Genomic DNA, 14,007 nt, shown 5'->3' with positions numbered 1-14,007 from the left:
TTTTTTTTTTTTTTATGTTTCCACTTCTTCATATCTGCCCTTCATAGTTGCTGTTTGAGGCCATTGCAGTGCAGCTTAGTCACTGCCCTGTTATTGCTTCTATCTGTGATCACGTGCACTCTGAAGCCTGTACTTAACAAGTTAGCTGTTTTTGGACACAGTAGTTGTTAAAATCTTTAGAGGCTGCACCACAGAAACGGCACATTTGTTCAGGAAATCACTTAACCCGAAGAAATAAAGACATTTAACAGTTAACACATCACATTTTTGCATTGTTTTTTATGAATTTGAGGCTGTAATTGTGTGTTGTTTGTGTCCTGTGTGACTGCTGAGAGTTCTGTTCATTTCTTTTATTGCACCACTTACAACGCAGGCAGCTGCTGTCATGTACTTATTATTATTTATTTTTTTACCTCCGAAGCCTTTTGTCATGATTAGTTCTTGTATAGTGTGATGTATTTCCCATTGCAGCAAAGCAGCTCATTCTTCCGTCCCTGACCGAGGTTCTTCTTGAACAGTTACCTGCTGGGATTGTCCGGCTTATCCTGTTGTTTTCATTTCCATCTGATGAAGCCCACTGCGTTCTGGTGTCAGAAGAAGCCTCCTCACATTCCTCTGCTCTGCAGTGTGTGAACTAAAATATATATATAAAATACGTATAAACACACACACAGCCTGTCAAACGGTCATCCACCTATTATTCTAAAAATGATGTAGGGGACATATACAAGTCACTTTGACATAATGGATACAGGCTGGCGGGAACATATATCATGATGCTTGATTTGCACATTATGTACAAGAAAATAGACAAAAATACGTGTGTGTTTGACATAAGTGTACGTGTTCTGTCCCAGATTGGCGACGGCGACGCTGGAACATGACAGGAGCGCTTGACTTGCAGCTGGCTCCACCTAGTCAACCTCTCTCTCAGGCAACAGGTAAGTGCTCATGACTCATGAAACATATTAGAAGTATTTTATGTGTTTAGGTATAATTGATTGCAAAGAATTTCATTCCAATCAATATCTGGCACAAAAAGTCTTAATTAGTAGTGTTTTGTATTTATTAGTTACTCCTCCTGAATCCTGAATGCTGTATGCTTTCGTGCTCACACATTGGCCCTGTGCTTCGCTGCACCCTTTACTCTGTGTGTTAATGTGTATGAATACTTGCATGCTAGGTGCCCCAATGTTGTCTCGTCTCCTGGAGCGGGACCCGCCCAGTTTTTCTGCCCCGTTAGGTTTCATGGTCGGCGCAGACTCTGCCTCCCGTGCTCCCCTCTCTGCTGCCACCCGTTCCTGTTGATGCCACCGTCTCAGCGAGTACAGGTCTGTCCACATGACCCATATAAAACGTCAGGCTAACCCTCATCAAACATCCCTAATGTACCTGCTTATGTAGCTAATGAATTTAAGTTTGGACCCTTACTTTGTACAACTGTTAAAGGTAACAGGTAAAAAGATCTACTGTGGCTCATATTAAAACACAAGCCTGAGCTAAGTATGTTATGTAGAAAATTTGTGTTTTTCACAACTGCTGCAGCTACTATGTTTATTTCAAATGTAAAATCTTGTTGAAAACGAGTTGCCGTCTGTTTGCAGAGATGGATGTCATGGTGCCGTCTGTGCCCCCTGCGTGCCAGCCTGTCTCTGCAGAGGACAAAGTGTCAGAGCTCAGTGAGGAGGACGTGAGCGTGTCCTACATGGGAGACGAGCTGGACCTGAAGACTGTGGGGGACATAATCGCCATCATCGAAGACAAGGTGCAGAAAAGGCGAATATATATATATATATATATATATAGAATAGATATATATATATATTGTATGTATGGTATGTATGTATATATATGTTATAATGTGTATATATATAAAAAATACATATATATTATATATAATATATATATATTAATAATATAATATAAAAATCTTAGATCAACTGTGGAGAAGTGAAAACATCTTTATTGCATCGTTTTGTTCGATACTCGATTCTTGTCGGTCAATTATGGAATCGGATTTTCTGTTATTTTCGTATAGCAGCAGCTGTGATGAATAATAGGCTATAAATGCACAACAGTGGATGTTTATAAATTAATAAAATCATTATTACCTCAGTAATTTGACACATAATATTGATTTCTATAGTACATAGCTGTGTAATAACGTACAGCGAGCTGTTCATTATTGCGAAATAAACCCTGACAAGGTAATGCAGGAGCCTGACGGGTTTATTTTTGGAACAATGAGCCATACATAATGTCAGCTTGAGGTTTGAAAGGGAACTTAGCTTCTTTTTAAAAAATGTGTGTGTTGTGTTCATTGACTCACCAGCCTCACTGCTAAGATTTAGGGACGTGGCAGAGTATGAAAAACAAACCCAGACTCTGTCTCTGTGTGTCTCGTTCTACAGGCAGATGAGGCTGCAGAGGCTTTGGATGCAGCTGCAGTCGAGGCTGCTCTGTCACTGTGCGAGGAGAACGGCCATGCTATGTCTGCTGCTTGGGAGGCTGGGCCTTTTCAGCCCCACGAGCCTCACCCAGCAGTGCCCACAGAGGTCCCGCAGTCCTTACGGCCGTTGTCTCTTCACAGTACCGTCGAGGGGAAGACAGAACTCTCCTCTCTGTGCAACACTCAACATAACTGTCTCACAGCATTACCCATGGGACTGAGGGCCCTTCCTCCCACCTCCTCATCCTCATGCAACTCGAAGAGTTTGGAACACTGCCACACTGGACCTCCTCCACAGCCTGAGGCAGTGAGACAGAGTGGAGAGATGGTGCAGCAAAAGAGCCAAATTTCATTGGATGGCACCATAAAATGTAAGAGTGAGAAGTGGACACAGCAAAGACCTGATAGACCCTATGGAGGTATGCACACCCAAGCATGATTTACTTGCATCATAACATGCAGTTTGCATGCATTTATGCATTTTGCATAACCATTTCCTTCTTATTATCTTGGCAGACTCAGTATTAGGACATAGCCCACTGACAGAAAGGCATCCCAAGGTATAGCACCCAGTGAGGACAGCGAACATGCTTGTAAATGCTGTACTGAAATGCTAAATGCACAGCTCTACAGTTTTCCTGCAAGCCATGTTTAAATCTCTCTGCATTTCTCCATCTTCTCAGGGGATGAAGGCAGAGGATGGGACGAGCATTAAGCGAGGACAGAACGTCTCAGGGACCAAAGTGCACAACGAGATCAACGAGCCAGAGGTGTGTGGAGAAGAAGAGGGCGATGGGGTGGAGGGATTCCTGTCAGAGCCGGACGGGGAGATGGAGCTAGAACCCGCAGCCAGCGAGAGCGAGGACGGATACAGCCTGCACACGGCCTCCTCGTCTCTGCAGCTCCACACGGCCGCTGACTCCATCCCCAGCAGCCCCGCCTCGTCACAGTTGTGAGTGAAACATGTTCAGGCGCACGCAGCACGGAAAAGAAACTAGATATTGGTTATGGTGTTGTGTAAGCAGCTTGTTTTTTTATTCCTGTCGACAAGTATGTTGCAGAACAGGTTCTGCTTATTAACGCTTCCTCCTTACATACCTCGATTGTGCAGCTCCGTGTGCAGCGAGGACCTGGAAGCTCTACAGGCTCACAAGATTTGGAAGAAAGCCATTATGCTGGTGTGGCGTGCAGCGGCCAATCACAGGTCAGAATGTGACTCTTTACAGTGACATTATCCACTGATACGGTTCCATGTTTTAAATGTATTTGTCTAAATACTGACATGGGTCATTACTTTAACCTGTTGTAGGTATGCAAATGTCTTCCTGCAGCCAGTAACAGATGAAATTGCACCTGGGTACCACAGTATTGTGCACAGGTAATACATAAAGGATTTACCGTGGTTACTGGTCATACTGCTCATGCAGAATTGAAATCTCACCCCTGTCTTTGCTCTTCACTTCCACAGGCCCATGGACCTGGCCACCATAAAAAAGAACATTGAGACCGGTCTGATTCGGACCACCGCAGAGTTCCAGAGGGACATCATGCTGATGTTTCAGAACGCGGTCATGTACAATGGCCTGGATCACGACGTGTACCACATGGCTCTGGAGATGCAGCGTGACGTCCTGGAACAGATCCAGCAGTTTTTAGCCACCCAGCTCATCATGGAGACATCAGAGTCTGGTATCAGCGCCAAGAGCCTGAGGGGCCGTGAGAGCACACGCAAACAGGACTCTACTGACAAGGTGCTTCACTAGAATTTTGACAAAAGCAGAGAGTACAGAAGAAGAGACAAGGGTGAGACAACAGGCTGACTTAAAGGTAGAAGAAAGTGATGCTGAAGTAGATCTGCCTGCCGTTTCCCAAAGCATGACCTTAGTTTGTAGAATGACGCCCTTTCATGTAGCCATTGGTTTCGTTTGCTGTCAAAGTAAACTTACAGAGAACATTCACGTAATATAAAAACCTGAATCAGAATCCACCAAATCATCCTTGCTGTTGATCATCTAATTAAATAAATAAATGATCTCATCTTGAAGGGCCAAATATCTTTGAATGTATTAATACACAAAAACATTGCTCACTGGTCAAACAAACCAATGGTTGACTGAAACGAGAGATTTATTGTAAATATGTTCACTGTGCTTTGATAAAAGGTAGGCAACAATGTAATGTAAATCCTGTAAAGAACCTTACTGACAACTATTTACCAAAGCTTTGTACACTGATGTTCTACCTTCAAGAAAGCTATTGTTTTCCATTCATTAATTCACGACAGGATGAGAATGAACAGGCAGATAATTGGCCTGACGAGGATACGTGGCCTTCGTAGTTTCTCCTACACACTCGGAAGGGGCGAGCTGTATTCAGTCGGATGCACTATATGCCGCTAAACCCGAAACACCGGACCTTTAAGCACATAGCTGGCAGGTGTAGTAGCCACGGCACGCTCCTCTTAAATATTTTAGTCCTCGATGTTGCCTTGAAGGTAGGAGATTAGTGTAACGCATAACGCTATACGTTGAAGAACGGTAGGTAGGAATGTATGTCTGTAGTATATGCTGTATGTAGTCAATGAGCTGAACATGCTGGATAAGTAGCTCAAGACCGAGATGATCCACAAGCTGCAGTCAAACTGGAACACGGTGCATTATTTTGTCTCTTGCTTGATATTCATCTGTGCTTGCTTTCAGCGTAGTGAGGAAGTGAGTGGTAACTGTCTAAGCTGGCCTCTCGTGTGTGTTCTTCTGACGCTCGTTTCAACCTTTCCTCCTGCTGAAGATTTTGTGTTGCCTCCTCTTACAGGACTCTGTCTCCATGTCCTCTCCTGCCTTCCTCCTTTCTCTTTTTGTGAGTACTTTCCCCTTCTTTCTTGTCTTCCCCCCCCCCCTGAAGTACACTAAATAAAAACTACAAAAACAAAGAAAAGAATGAATGAATATTGAGCTAAGTCAGTCAAATCGAATAAAATTTTGATTAAGCCCAACTTGTTTGTGCAGTGGAGTCTAACAGCTCGTGTCTCACTCTGTGTTGTGACTGTAGGATGGTGGCACTAGAGGTCGCCGTTGTGCCATAGAAGCCGACCTCAAGATGAAGAAATGACCATACTGTATGAAAACGATTCGCCAGTGTTCCCAGAGCTGCGAGACTGAACATATTCTCTGTCATTTGGACAGATTCTCACCCTGCATACGGTACAACGTCTTCACCCGCGCTCCACAATAAACGGTAGCCTGTAATGCGGAGCAGCTCATTTCTTGTGAGACAGCCATGCAGAGATGGATTACATACTGTGTAATCCCATGATCAGAGGACCATGTTCATTTCAGAAATATTCTCATGGCTGGTATGAAATCAGTTTTTGATTGTTTCAACTTTTAGATCACTTTTAAATATGGCTGTATTGTTTGTGATGAGTTACTTCACTTCCTATGAACCAGTACCTACATCCGTATTCTACATCGGTTTCAGTATTTTTTAAAACATCATGTTAATCAACTGTTTTGTGGACTTAATAAAGAGCCCTCAACCCATTATGTAATTTTTTTTAAGATTATTTTTTAGGGTTGTTGTGCCTTTATTTGATCGTGGCAGCTGAAGAGAAGTGACAGGAAGTTGGAGAGGGAGAGATGAGGACATACAGCAAAGGGCCACATGTTGGAATTGAACTGAGGCTGCAGCAGTAAGGGCTGAGTCCGTGTACACGGAGTACACGCTCTACCAGGTGAGCTACCAGGGCGCCAGATCTTTCTATGGGGGATTTAAATAGCCGGCATTACATATCCTTTTTTTTTTTTTTTTTTTAAATGAAAGTCTGCTTTACCTAACTCATGACACTGATGTAAGGAAAAACAAGATTTCTCAGGAACGGTAGACTGTAGTGTCCACATGGCACCAAACTGTTAAAAGTTCTGCGAGCATTTCACTCTGGTAGAAGACCAGTGATGAAGATTTTTGCATTTGTTAAGCCATTTTCAGTGTTATCATAATCAATCAATACCAACAATCAGTTACACCCATTCATAGCTTTTAGAGAACCAGAGCCAACTCATAAACACCACTTTACCCGTGCAGATACAGTGCTCACGTTTTCATTCTGACCACCTCCACAGACGCTGCAAAGTGAAAGGATGAAGTGTTTTTTTGTATTTCTGTTAAAAGTATTTTAGTTTGACAACTTGAAGGATATACATTACCGTTTCTAAGATAATATCTTAAGTTGTACATCTAGTCCTTGAAATAAGTCAGACATCTTTAGACCAGCATTTATGACCTGTCTGATTCTCTCCTTAAACATGTTAAAATGTACAGAAATGTTCATGCTTTACTGTATGTGTGGTAGTGTAGTAGTGAGTGGCTCAGTAAATATGTTTGGTTAAAGCTCAGCTTTTTGTTGTGATATTTTAAAAGTTTTTTCCAGTTCCAATAATCCAAATATTTGATGTTCACTCTCAGTGTCGGTGCCTGACCACCCTGAAATAAAGAGACTTTAAGACCAGTTTGTGATTATCAACCTACATAAATTGAATATGTAGTCTTCTAATGATGGTACTCAACTTGCAACATGACAAGAGTCAAACCGCAAATGAATAAATCACACAGGCCCAAACACATTGACTTAGATCTTTAATTTGAGAGTATTTTTTGGCTGAAAACATGTTGCTGAAGTGTACTACCACACCGACTGATACCAAAACCTGATTTTTGTGGATCACAGTAAAGGCTTGACATGATTGTTAGTTACAGAGCAGTCCTGAATATTCTAATTATTTAGTGTCAGTAGTCATGAAAATGTGTTCACACAAAATAAACATGTAACTAATAAACAAACTCTCACGAGGGTGCATGCAACAGTAACGATATGGAACACAGGGTTAAACGTGAACTTAAAAGTGCTTGAGATGAACCTGAATATTTCACAAAAGTAGAACAGCTAAGGCAGTTAGGCAGTCTTAGTGCACAGCAACAAGAATAAGATGTGTGTATAGGATAGGGTTTGATTGATCTCCAGCTGGTATAAAGAATTAAAGTTAACTCCACAGAAAGTCATCCTGCTCATGCCAAGAAAAAGTCACAACTCTGGTTTTTAGCTGTGGGAGAAATAGAAATAGAACTATTAGATTTGTTTAAGATTTTCAAAACAAAATGTCTTTATAAAACATTAGTACAGATTCAAAGTTACAGGATTTATTAAAAAGTGTCAAAATGTGGGTCAAAGAGCAGTTTTCTGAGAACAAAACAACTGAAGCTTGTGCAGTTTAGGAAGGTTTACAAAGTATTGCATGCCTCATGGTTACAGAACACGAATGAGCGAATGGGCTTTTTGACTGACTCCCTGCTCGTGACGAATGAAAATGACTTCTCAACGTGGCCTTCATTCACGCTTAAACCTCAAACATATCCTGGCTCCTGAACGGTGGAAGCTTCATGAATGTCATAAAAACCTATGCAAGCAGTGCTCTGCTGTAGGAGAGCGCTAATTTTTTGTCAATAATAATAAGAACGTTAATCAGAAAATGTTTTTTGACTCTACTGTGAATGCTGTGGTGCTGCACAGTTTAACCAAGTCCCTAATGTTGGTTTCTCCTATGTCAAAGGTCAATTCACTGTACAGATGCGCTCTGATTTGTCCAAACTCAACAATATTATTTATTATTCCTATTTAATTAGTTCCTACAGAAAAATGATGAGCCAAGTTGCTTCAGTAACATTCACTCTACTAACTATTAAATAAATACAGCGGAAACGTCTGCGAGGACACGGAAACATTCAAGAAAATAAATAACGACAAAACCTAAACATGTATGTATGAACATACAACTGCTTCCAGAACCCCAAAGGGAAACCCTGTATGTAATGCCATTTCTATAAGAAAGTTTAACGGCTCTGACACATGAATACGCACTGCCGCAGTGAGCTCGCACTTGATGCTGCCGCCAGGTTTGGCAGCAAACACGCAACTCTTATTTTTCTACCATCGAAGAGGAGAGAAGGCACATTGTTTCCCAGTGCATAATCTCCCACTGCCTGCGCTGTATCTAAAAGACATCTTTCACAAAGTGGCCAGATTGGATAAATGACACTTCCAATAAATACATTAGTGTAAAGTCAGTCAGGAAGCTGCGTTCTCCTCTCTCAAACAGTCCTCATTTGCCTCTCTGACGGCCGACCAATCGATGCAGTTTATCACAGTTGTCCAACCTCATTGACTCCGCCTTCTGCTTTAGCCGTTCGTCTCGGTACAGTTGTCCTAAGTTTGCCAAGTCCGATTCTGAAAAGGACAACAGAATGAGTCATGAACGCTTTTCACACCTGAAGGAACAGTTGATGCTTTTTGGGGTAGTTAGCTTAGCATAAGGACTGGAAACAGCCATAAAAATCAGCCAGCTTCTCTAAAGATCACAACATAATGTATCATGTGAAAAACCATCAATTTCCTCTTTTAATGGGGGTTATGTGCTGGAATATTTCTTGGGCGGGATCAGTTGCCAGGCAACCAGCAGAGACTCCAGCTAACTACTGCCAACTGCCCCTGGCTGCAGCAATGTTTAACCTACATATATGAGAGCAGCATCGTTTTTATCAGCCTGCTCTCCATCAGAAAGCAGATTCCCACACATGCATATTTTCCAAAACGAATACTGAATGCAGCATAAATTTGTGTGCTTATGAAGACTCTCCGTCAAAGGCGGATGAGCGGCTCGCTTACTTTGCTGTTTCTCCTTCCAGCAGCTGTTCTGTAGGTGTTCGATGTAGTCGCTCTCTATGGTTTTCTCCAGCTCGCCCAGCGCTGATCCGCGGTACTCCTTCTCGAAACTTTTATCCACGTAGTACGGCACGCCCATGTGCTGCGTTTCCCTGGACACCACTAACCCCATGGCCCTGACACCATTAAACACACCGTTAGAGTGTACAGCGATATATCGTCACTGTGTTTAAGGCTGATGCTACGACACACTCACGGCTTATAGAAGAGACTGTAGGGAGGGTTAGTGGCCATCATCTGAGTAAACACTGATATGAGGATTAGCACCAGCACGGGGAGAAGCTGCAGGAACGCTGTGAAGGTATTCTGTGGGAAGATTACAAAGCATAAAACCGTATGTAGGCAGCACTGATACACTGTACTCATGCCAGCACAGGACTGTTGTCTTTGAAGCCGTGACAAAGGAGATGAATAGCATGAAATCAAAACATAGCTGTTAAAAATGCTCATTTTGCTGCAGTTCTCTGTGCATGGTAAAGATTAAAAGACTAAAAGGTGATTAGAGCAGAACACTGTGGCTGGTTAACGGGGATTTCTCTATATGTTTTGAGAGTCACTGACCTGACTCTGGTTTTCTTCCACCACCTCCTCACGCCTCTCATAGGCACGTCGACGACGAGGCTGATAGAACTGAGAGTAGGAGGCTCCCTGGTGGGTGTACACGTGGATATTTCCTGGAGATAATAATAATAATAACAATAATATGAATTATTATAGTGATATAGTGATCTTGCAAAATGCTCACACACTATGGCTCACCTGTGGGAAACCTTCCTCCAAAGAAGATGTTAAAGAGTTCTTCGGGGGATATGTCGGCCTCGAAGTCTCTGTGGAAATTTCGGTGGTATCCATGGCGACTGTGGCTGGATTGTTGGGGTGTGTTCACAGATGCGGCTTGATCTCCATATTGATCATACTGCTGCCTCTTCTCTGGACTGCTGAGTACTGCATAAGCGTTGCCTATCGCTGTTGAGAGGAAAGGGAAACATTTCATCACAGTGGGTATTAAATGCACACTGGGATATATCAAATATATACTTTCCTCCTCGCCCCCTTTCTCCTCATACCTTTGAAAGCATCAGTGGCTCCTGGAGCAAAGTTCTTGTCGGGGTGAAACTTGAGGGCCAACTTCCTGTACGCCTTCTTCAAATCCTCATCGCTGGCGTTTTTGGGAACGCTAAGGATTTCATAAAAGTCTTTGCAATTCTTTATCCTGCAAAAACAAAAAGCATCATGGAAGTGAATCTCAGCAGGTTTTTAAGTGTGTGTACACTTCAGGCGATATTTAGTTCCATGTACATTTACAGATATATTGATAATGACCGATCACAGACACACTGGTATCTGCCTGTCTGCCTGTCCAATGTTTTTCTGATATATAATGCAGAACAAAAAGCAGATAACTGATATACACTATTGTGGGATGTAATACAGAGTGTGAGAGAGAAGAAGCAGCTCTCTGTCTGACAATGTAAATGTAAAATGATTTCACGTTGAAGAATATTCCACTTAAATATTCTTGAATAAACGTATTTGTTTAAGCCCTGAAGACCCTCACGTGGCAAAGTCACCAAAAAACATGAAACATGATTAACTAATCAATAGTAATGATACGATGATGAGTATCTCATACTTTTATGCGAACATATGTACATCTTGTAAATATTATACAATATAATACATATAAGGCCAGGCCACAACAACATAAATAGGAACACGCGGAGCTAGAAATTCCGAGTTTTTCAGTGACCCCGAACGCACCTAGTCTGCAAGCACACAAACACAGCGGCTGTTTGAGGCAAACGTCACGCGCGACAGTCACACTGACACAAATCCACGTTTTTTGGCAGAATATGCCACCGAAAGCTTCTGGTGCCGCCGGACAGGAGCTTTCAGCTGCTCGTGTTTCTGTCCTGGAGTCCGTCAGAGGGGAGTCAGCAGCCATTTTAATGCAGACACACAGAGTCCCCCTGAGAGCTCAGAGCTGTGGCTCTTTGTCACCATCTAGTGGCCGTACCGAAGTACTGACACTAACAAACTGATCAACATATTGTGTTTATTCAATGTTTTTTTTTTTTTTTTTTTTAAGATTTATGTGATATGTAACATGGCTACATGAAAATATAATGTTTAGTCAGATAAGTGTAGAGTAAAGGAAAAGCAGCCAACAAGTGCTCAGTGTAAATGAGAAATCATGAGAGAGGAGTGTGCAAAATTGCCATCAAAGCAAAAAAATATGTGAAATATAAAACAGATTTTGTGTGTTTATCACATCATTCATGTGTTCTGTCATAGTTTGGATGTCTTCAGTGTTTCTACATAACACATTGAATGAGGAGGTGTGTCCAAACTTTGGACTGCTGTAGAGCTGTTCCCAATTCATTTTGCTTTTCCTGAGACATGGCGCAGGTATAACACGGTTAAAAAAGCAGCCTTCTGAGTACCTCTGCATAGTCGTACTGGCACACAATCCACATAGAAAGGTTCTGTAAGTTCTGTCTCCTTGTAAAAAAAAAACTCATGTCAAAGATGTAAAAACCGTATGCGCACCTGAGAACACCCTGCCGCTGATCCTCAGTGTAGCTCTTCTTCTCGTCACCACTCGCGTTACTCGTTTCACTGTGTCCAATGTCCTCGTCTCTCCAGCCTGTCGGCGGGGGCACGTGGTTCGCCTCTGACGCACTGGTACCTCCATTCCTTAATATGGCATCTATTAGCACTACAAACAAGAACAGAGATATGACAGTTCAGTCATGACCACAAACAAAAGTCTACATGGCAGGTGCAAAGAAAAACCCAACATGGATTATGTGACTAAGGTGTCTGACCACCACATTAAGAGTTTCAATGCTCTTTGATAGAGTGTGCAGACATACAGCTCTGAAACTCAGTTGCATGAACAACATTCTTCCAAAAAGCCTTCATTTGGTGTTTATGGTGGTGGAGAATTAACTCTGTTAGTTCATGTTTCACCAGGTTTTTCTTCCACGTGTCATCTGCCTGCCTACACAGACATACACATGTACAGCAACGTCCAGACACGCCACCTCATTCCGTGGTTTGATTTTGTTGCTTTTCTACGTTGTAGATTAACATTAATCTCATCAAAACTATCAAATCATAAGAATTAAATGGTTAACAAAGTTCTCCCCGTGTCTCCTCGGGGTTCTCACTGGGTACTCTGGCTTCCTCCCACAGTCCAAAGACATGAAGTTAATAAAAAGTTAATTGGTGACTGAACTGGAGACTTGTTCAGTCGCCAGTTCAGTCACCAATTAACTCTCTCTCCCTCCCGTGAACCTGCTGAGGATAAGCGGTTACACATAATGGATGTTTCAGATTTTTTATTCTTCATAGTAGCCACGGGAATAAGCAGTTCTCTTGTTCTTGTTCCCTCAGTCGTAGTTTCTTTGCAGCATTTCAGCCATGATGGCCTGATTCACACACAGCCTCCTCTAGCAGCTGATGTTGAGATGTGTCAGCTGCTTGAACACTCTCTGTGAAGCCTTTATAGGGGGCTCTGATCTGAGCTGCTGCTGGTGACTGCGATGAACTCTTGGCCTTCCTTTTGTTTCATTAGAGCGGTTGATGCTTTTTGTGACTGCACATATTCAAAGTTGTTGAAATGTTCCGGACAGACTGACCTCCATGCCTTAAAGTCATGATGTAATCAGAGTAATATGACAACTGAATCAATGGTTATGATGTCATGACTGCAAAAGCAATTAAGCCATAAAGTAAGCCAACTGTCAGACGTGTGCAGCCTGGAGACACTTAAAATATGAAAAAAAAAAGTTAGCTCACACTTTATTTATCATGTATAAATAATAAATCTCTGCACCATCCTCTGATATGAACATGCGTTGACACAGATATTATTACATAGGGATACGTTATCCGGTTCACCATCGTTAGCTAGTCAACCTGCCATTGCAGAGTGTGCGTAGTCTAATTTTACCTCTGGCCCGGGTGCTGGGGTAAATTTTCTGGGCTTCATATAGCAGCTGCAGCGCTCGATCTTTCCACCCGGACCGTAAACACAGCTTCGCCTTCTCTATCAGCCGGTCTGCTTCGTCTTTGTCCATGTCAGAGTCCCGGGTTCGTTCTGCCGGTCCAGTTGCCGTCTACAGAGGTCGGTACCTGTGCAATGTGCGTCAAAAAATAATAATACGGCAAAGCAGAGCCTGTCCAGCTCCGGCTAACGGCGGATAGCTCGGTTATCTTCGGTTTCAGACAGCTGCGTGACGGTCACTCACACTCCTTCGCAGTATCCGGTTCGCACGCGATGGCGGCGGTTGTTGTTGTTGTTGTTGTTGTCAGACTGCAAACGAGTCCGCAGCTCGTGCATTTTAAAGCGTGAACGATGTTTTAACGTTATGTTAACGTTTAAAAGCGAGAAGAGGCCACCCCGGTTATATTAAACCGGACTCCCTTTGCACAAGAGGCAGGGGGCGACGACGTCACATCCGGTGAGGTGAGCTCTCTGAGATGTGCAGAAACAGTCCAAATGTTACTGACTGTTTGTTTCTGCCTGTTTCCGAGCAGGGCAGGCTCATTTTATTGATTCATATCATGTTCTGTCTTGTCATATGACATATGCTTATTAAACCGAGGCTGAGTTACATCAGCAGGTGTACTTCACTGACAGTATGCGGCTGCTGCATTCACGGTACCTCGGATTCTTGCACGTGATGCGTTCAATAATGATTTGAATAATGTACAAAATGATTTGTTTAGGCTGTAATTGGGCACCTTGCTGCCTTTGAGAAACCAGCAGGAAGGTACA

At 42.7% G+C, this 14,007-nt stretch overlaps 2 protein-coding genes across 9 annotated transcripts in view; one reads left to right on the top strand and one right to left on the bottom strand.

Moving 5' to 3' along the window:
- The window catches only part of brd8a (bromodomain containing 8a), a 12,866-nt gene extending 5,913 nt beyond the window's left edge, over positions 1-6,953 (top strand). Inside the window, exons 13-20 of one of the 6 annotated variants that reach the window (XR_002041500.2) lie at positions 2,412-2,868; positions 2,966-3,009; positions 3,133-3,401; positions 3,561-3,653; positions 3,759-3,827; positions 3,918-4,252; positions 5,261-5,305; positions 5,498-6,953. Coding sequence is in view for 3 of the 6 variants with exons in the window: in XM_010737994.3 (XP_010736296.1) it covers positions 2,412-2,868; positions 2,966-3,009; positions 3,133-3,401; positions 3,561-3,653; positions 3,759-3,827; positions 3,918-4,200; positions 5,261-5,305; positions 5,498-5,557 (1,320 nt within the window). In the remaining 3 variants the exon portion in view is untranslated. Of the gene's footprint in view, positions 1-2,411; positions 2,869-2,965; positions 3,010-3,132; positions 3,402-3,560; positions 3,654-3,758; positions 3,828-3,917; positions 4,277-5,260; positions 5,306-5,497 lie in introns of those variants that run through there. The other 5 variants (XM_010737994.3, XR_003461507.1, XR_003461508.1 and 2 more) reach the window with 5 other exon arrangements.
- Positions 5,498-13,704, bottom strand: dnajc18 (DnaJ (Hsp40) homolog, subfamily C, member 18). 3 transcript variants are annotated; one of them, XM_027273887.1, is made up of 9 exons: positions 13,180-13,704; positions 11,772-11,940; positions 10,289-10,434; positions 9,981-10,187; positions 9,783-9,895; positions 9,418-9,527; positions 9,165-9,337; positions 8,657-8,726; positions 5,498-7,545 (listed from the first exon to the last, which is right to left on the bottom strand). In XM_027273887.1, the coding sequence occupies exons 1-9, from the start codon at positions 13,304-13,306 to the stop codon at positions 7,542-7,544; spliced, it is 1,119 nt and encodes a 372-aa protein (XP_027129688.1). In that variant the 5' UTR covers positions 13,307-13,704; the 3' UTR covers positions 5,498-7,541. The 3 variants fall into 3 exon arrangements, with proteins under 3 accessions (XP_027129688.1, XP_010736300.1, XP_010736299.1); XM_010737998.3 differs by having other exon boundaries at positions 5,498-8,726; positions 13,180-13,361; positions 13,478-13,704; XM_010737997.3 differs by having other exon boundaries at positions 5,498-8,726.
- Between the last annotated feature and the right edge of the window lie 303 nt (positions 13,705-14,007).

This window comes from Larimichthys crocea, chromosome XXII (genome assembly GCF_000972845.2).
Source record: "Larimichthys crocea isolate SSNF chromosome XXII, L_crocea_2.0, whole genome shotgun sequence".
NCBI classification, from domain to species: domain Eukaryota; kingdom Metazoa; phylum Chordata; class Actinopteri; family Sciaenidae; genus Larimichthys; species Larimichthys crocea.
This window is presented reverse-complemented; position numbering and strand designations above follow the sequence as displayed.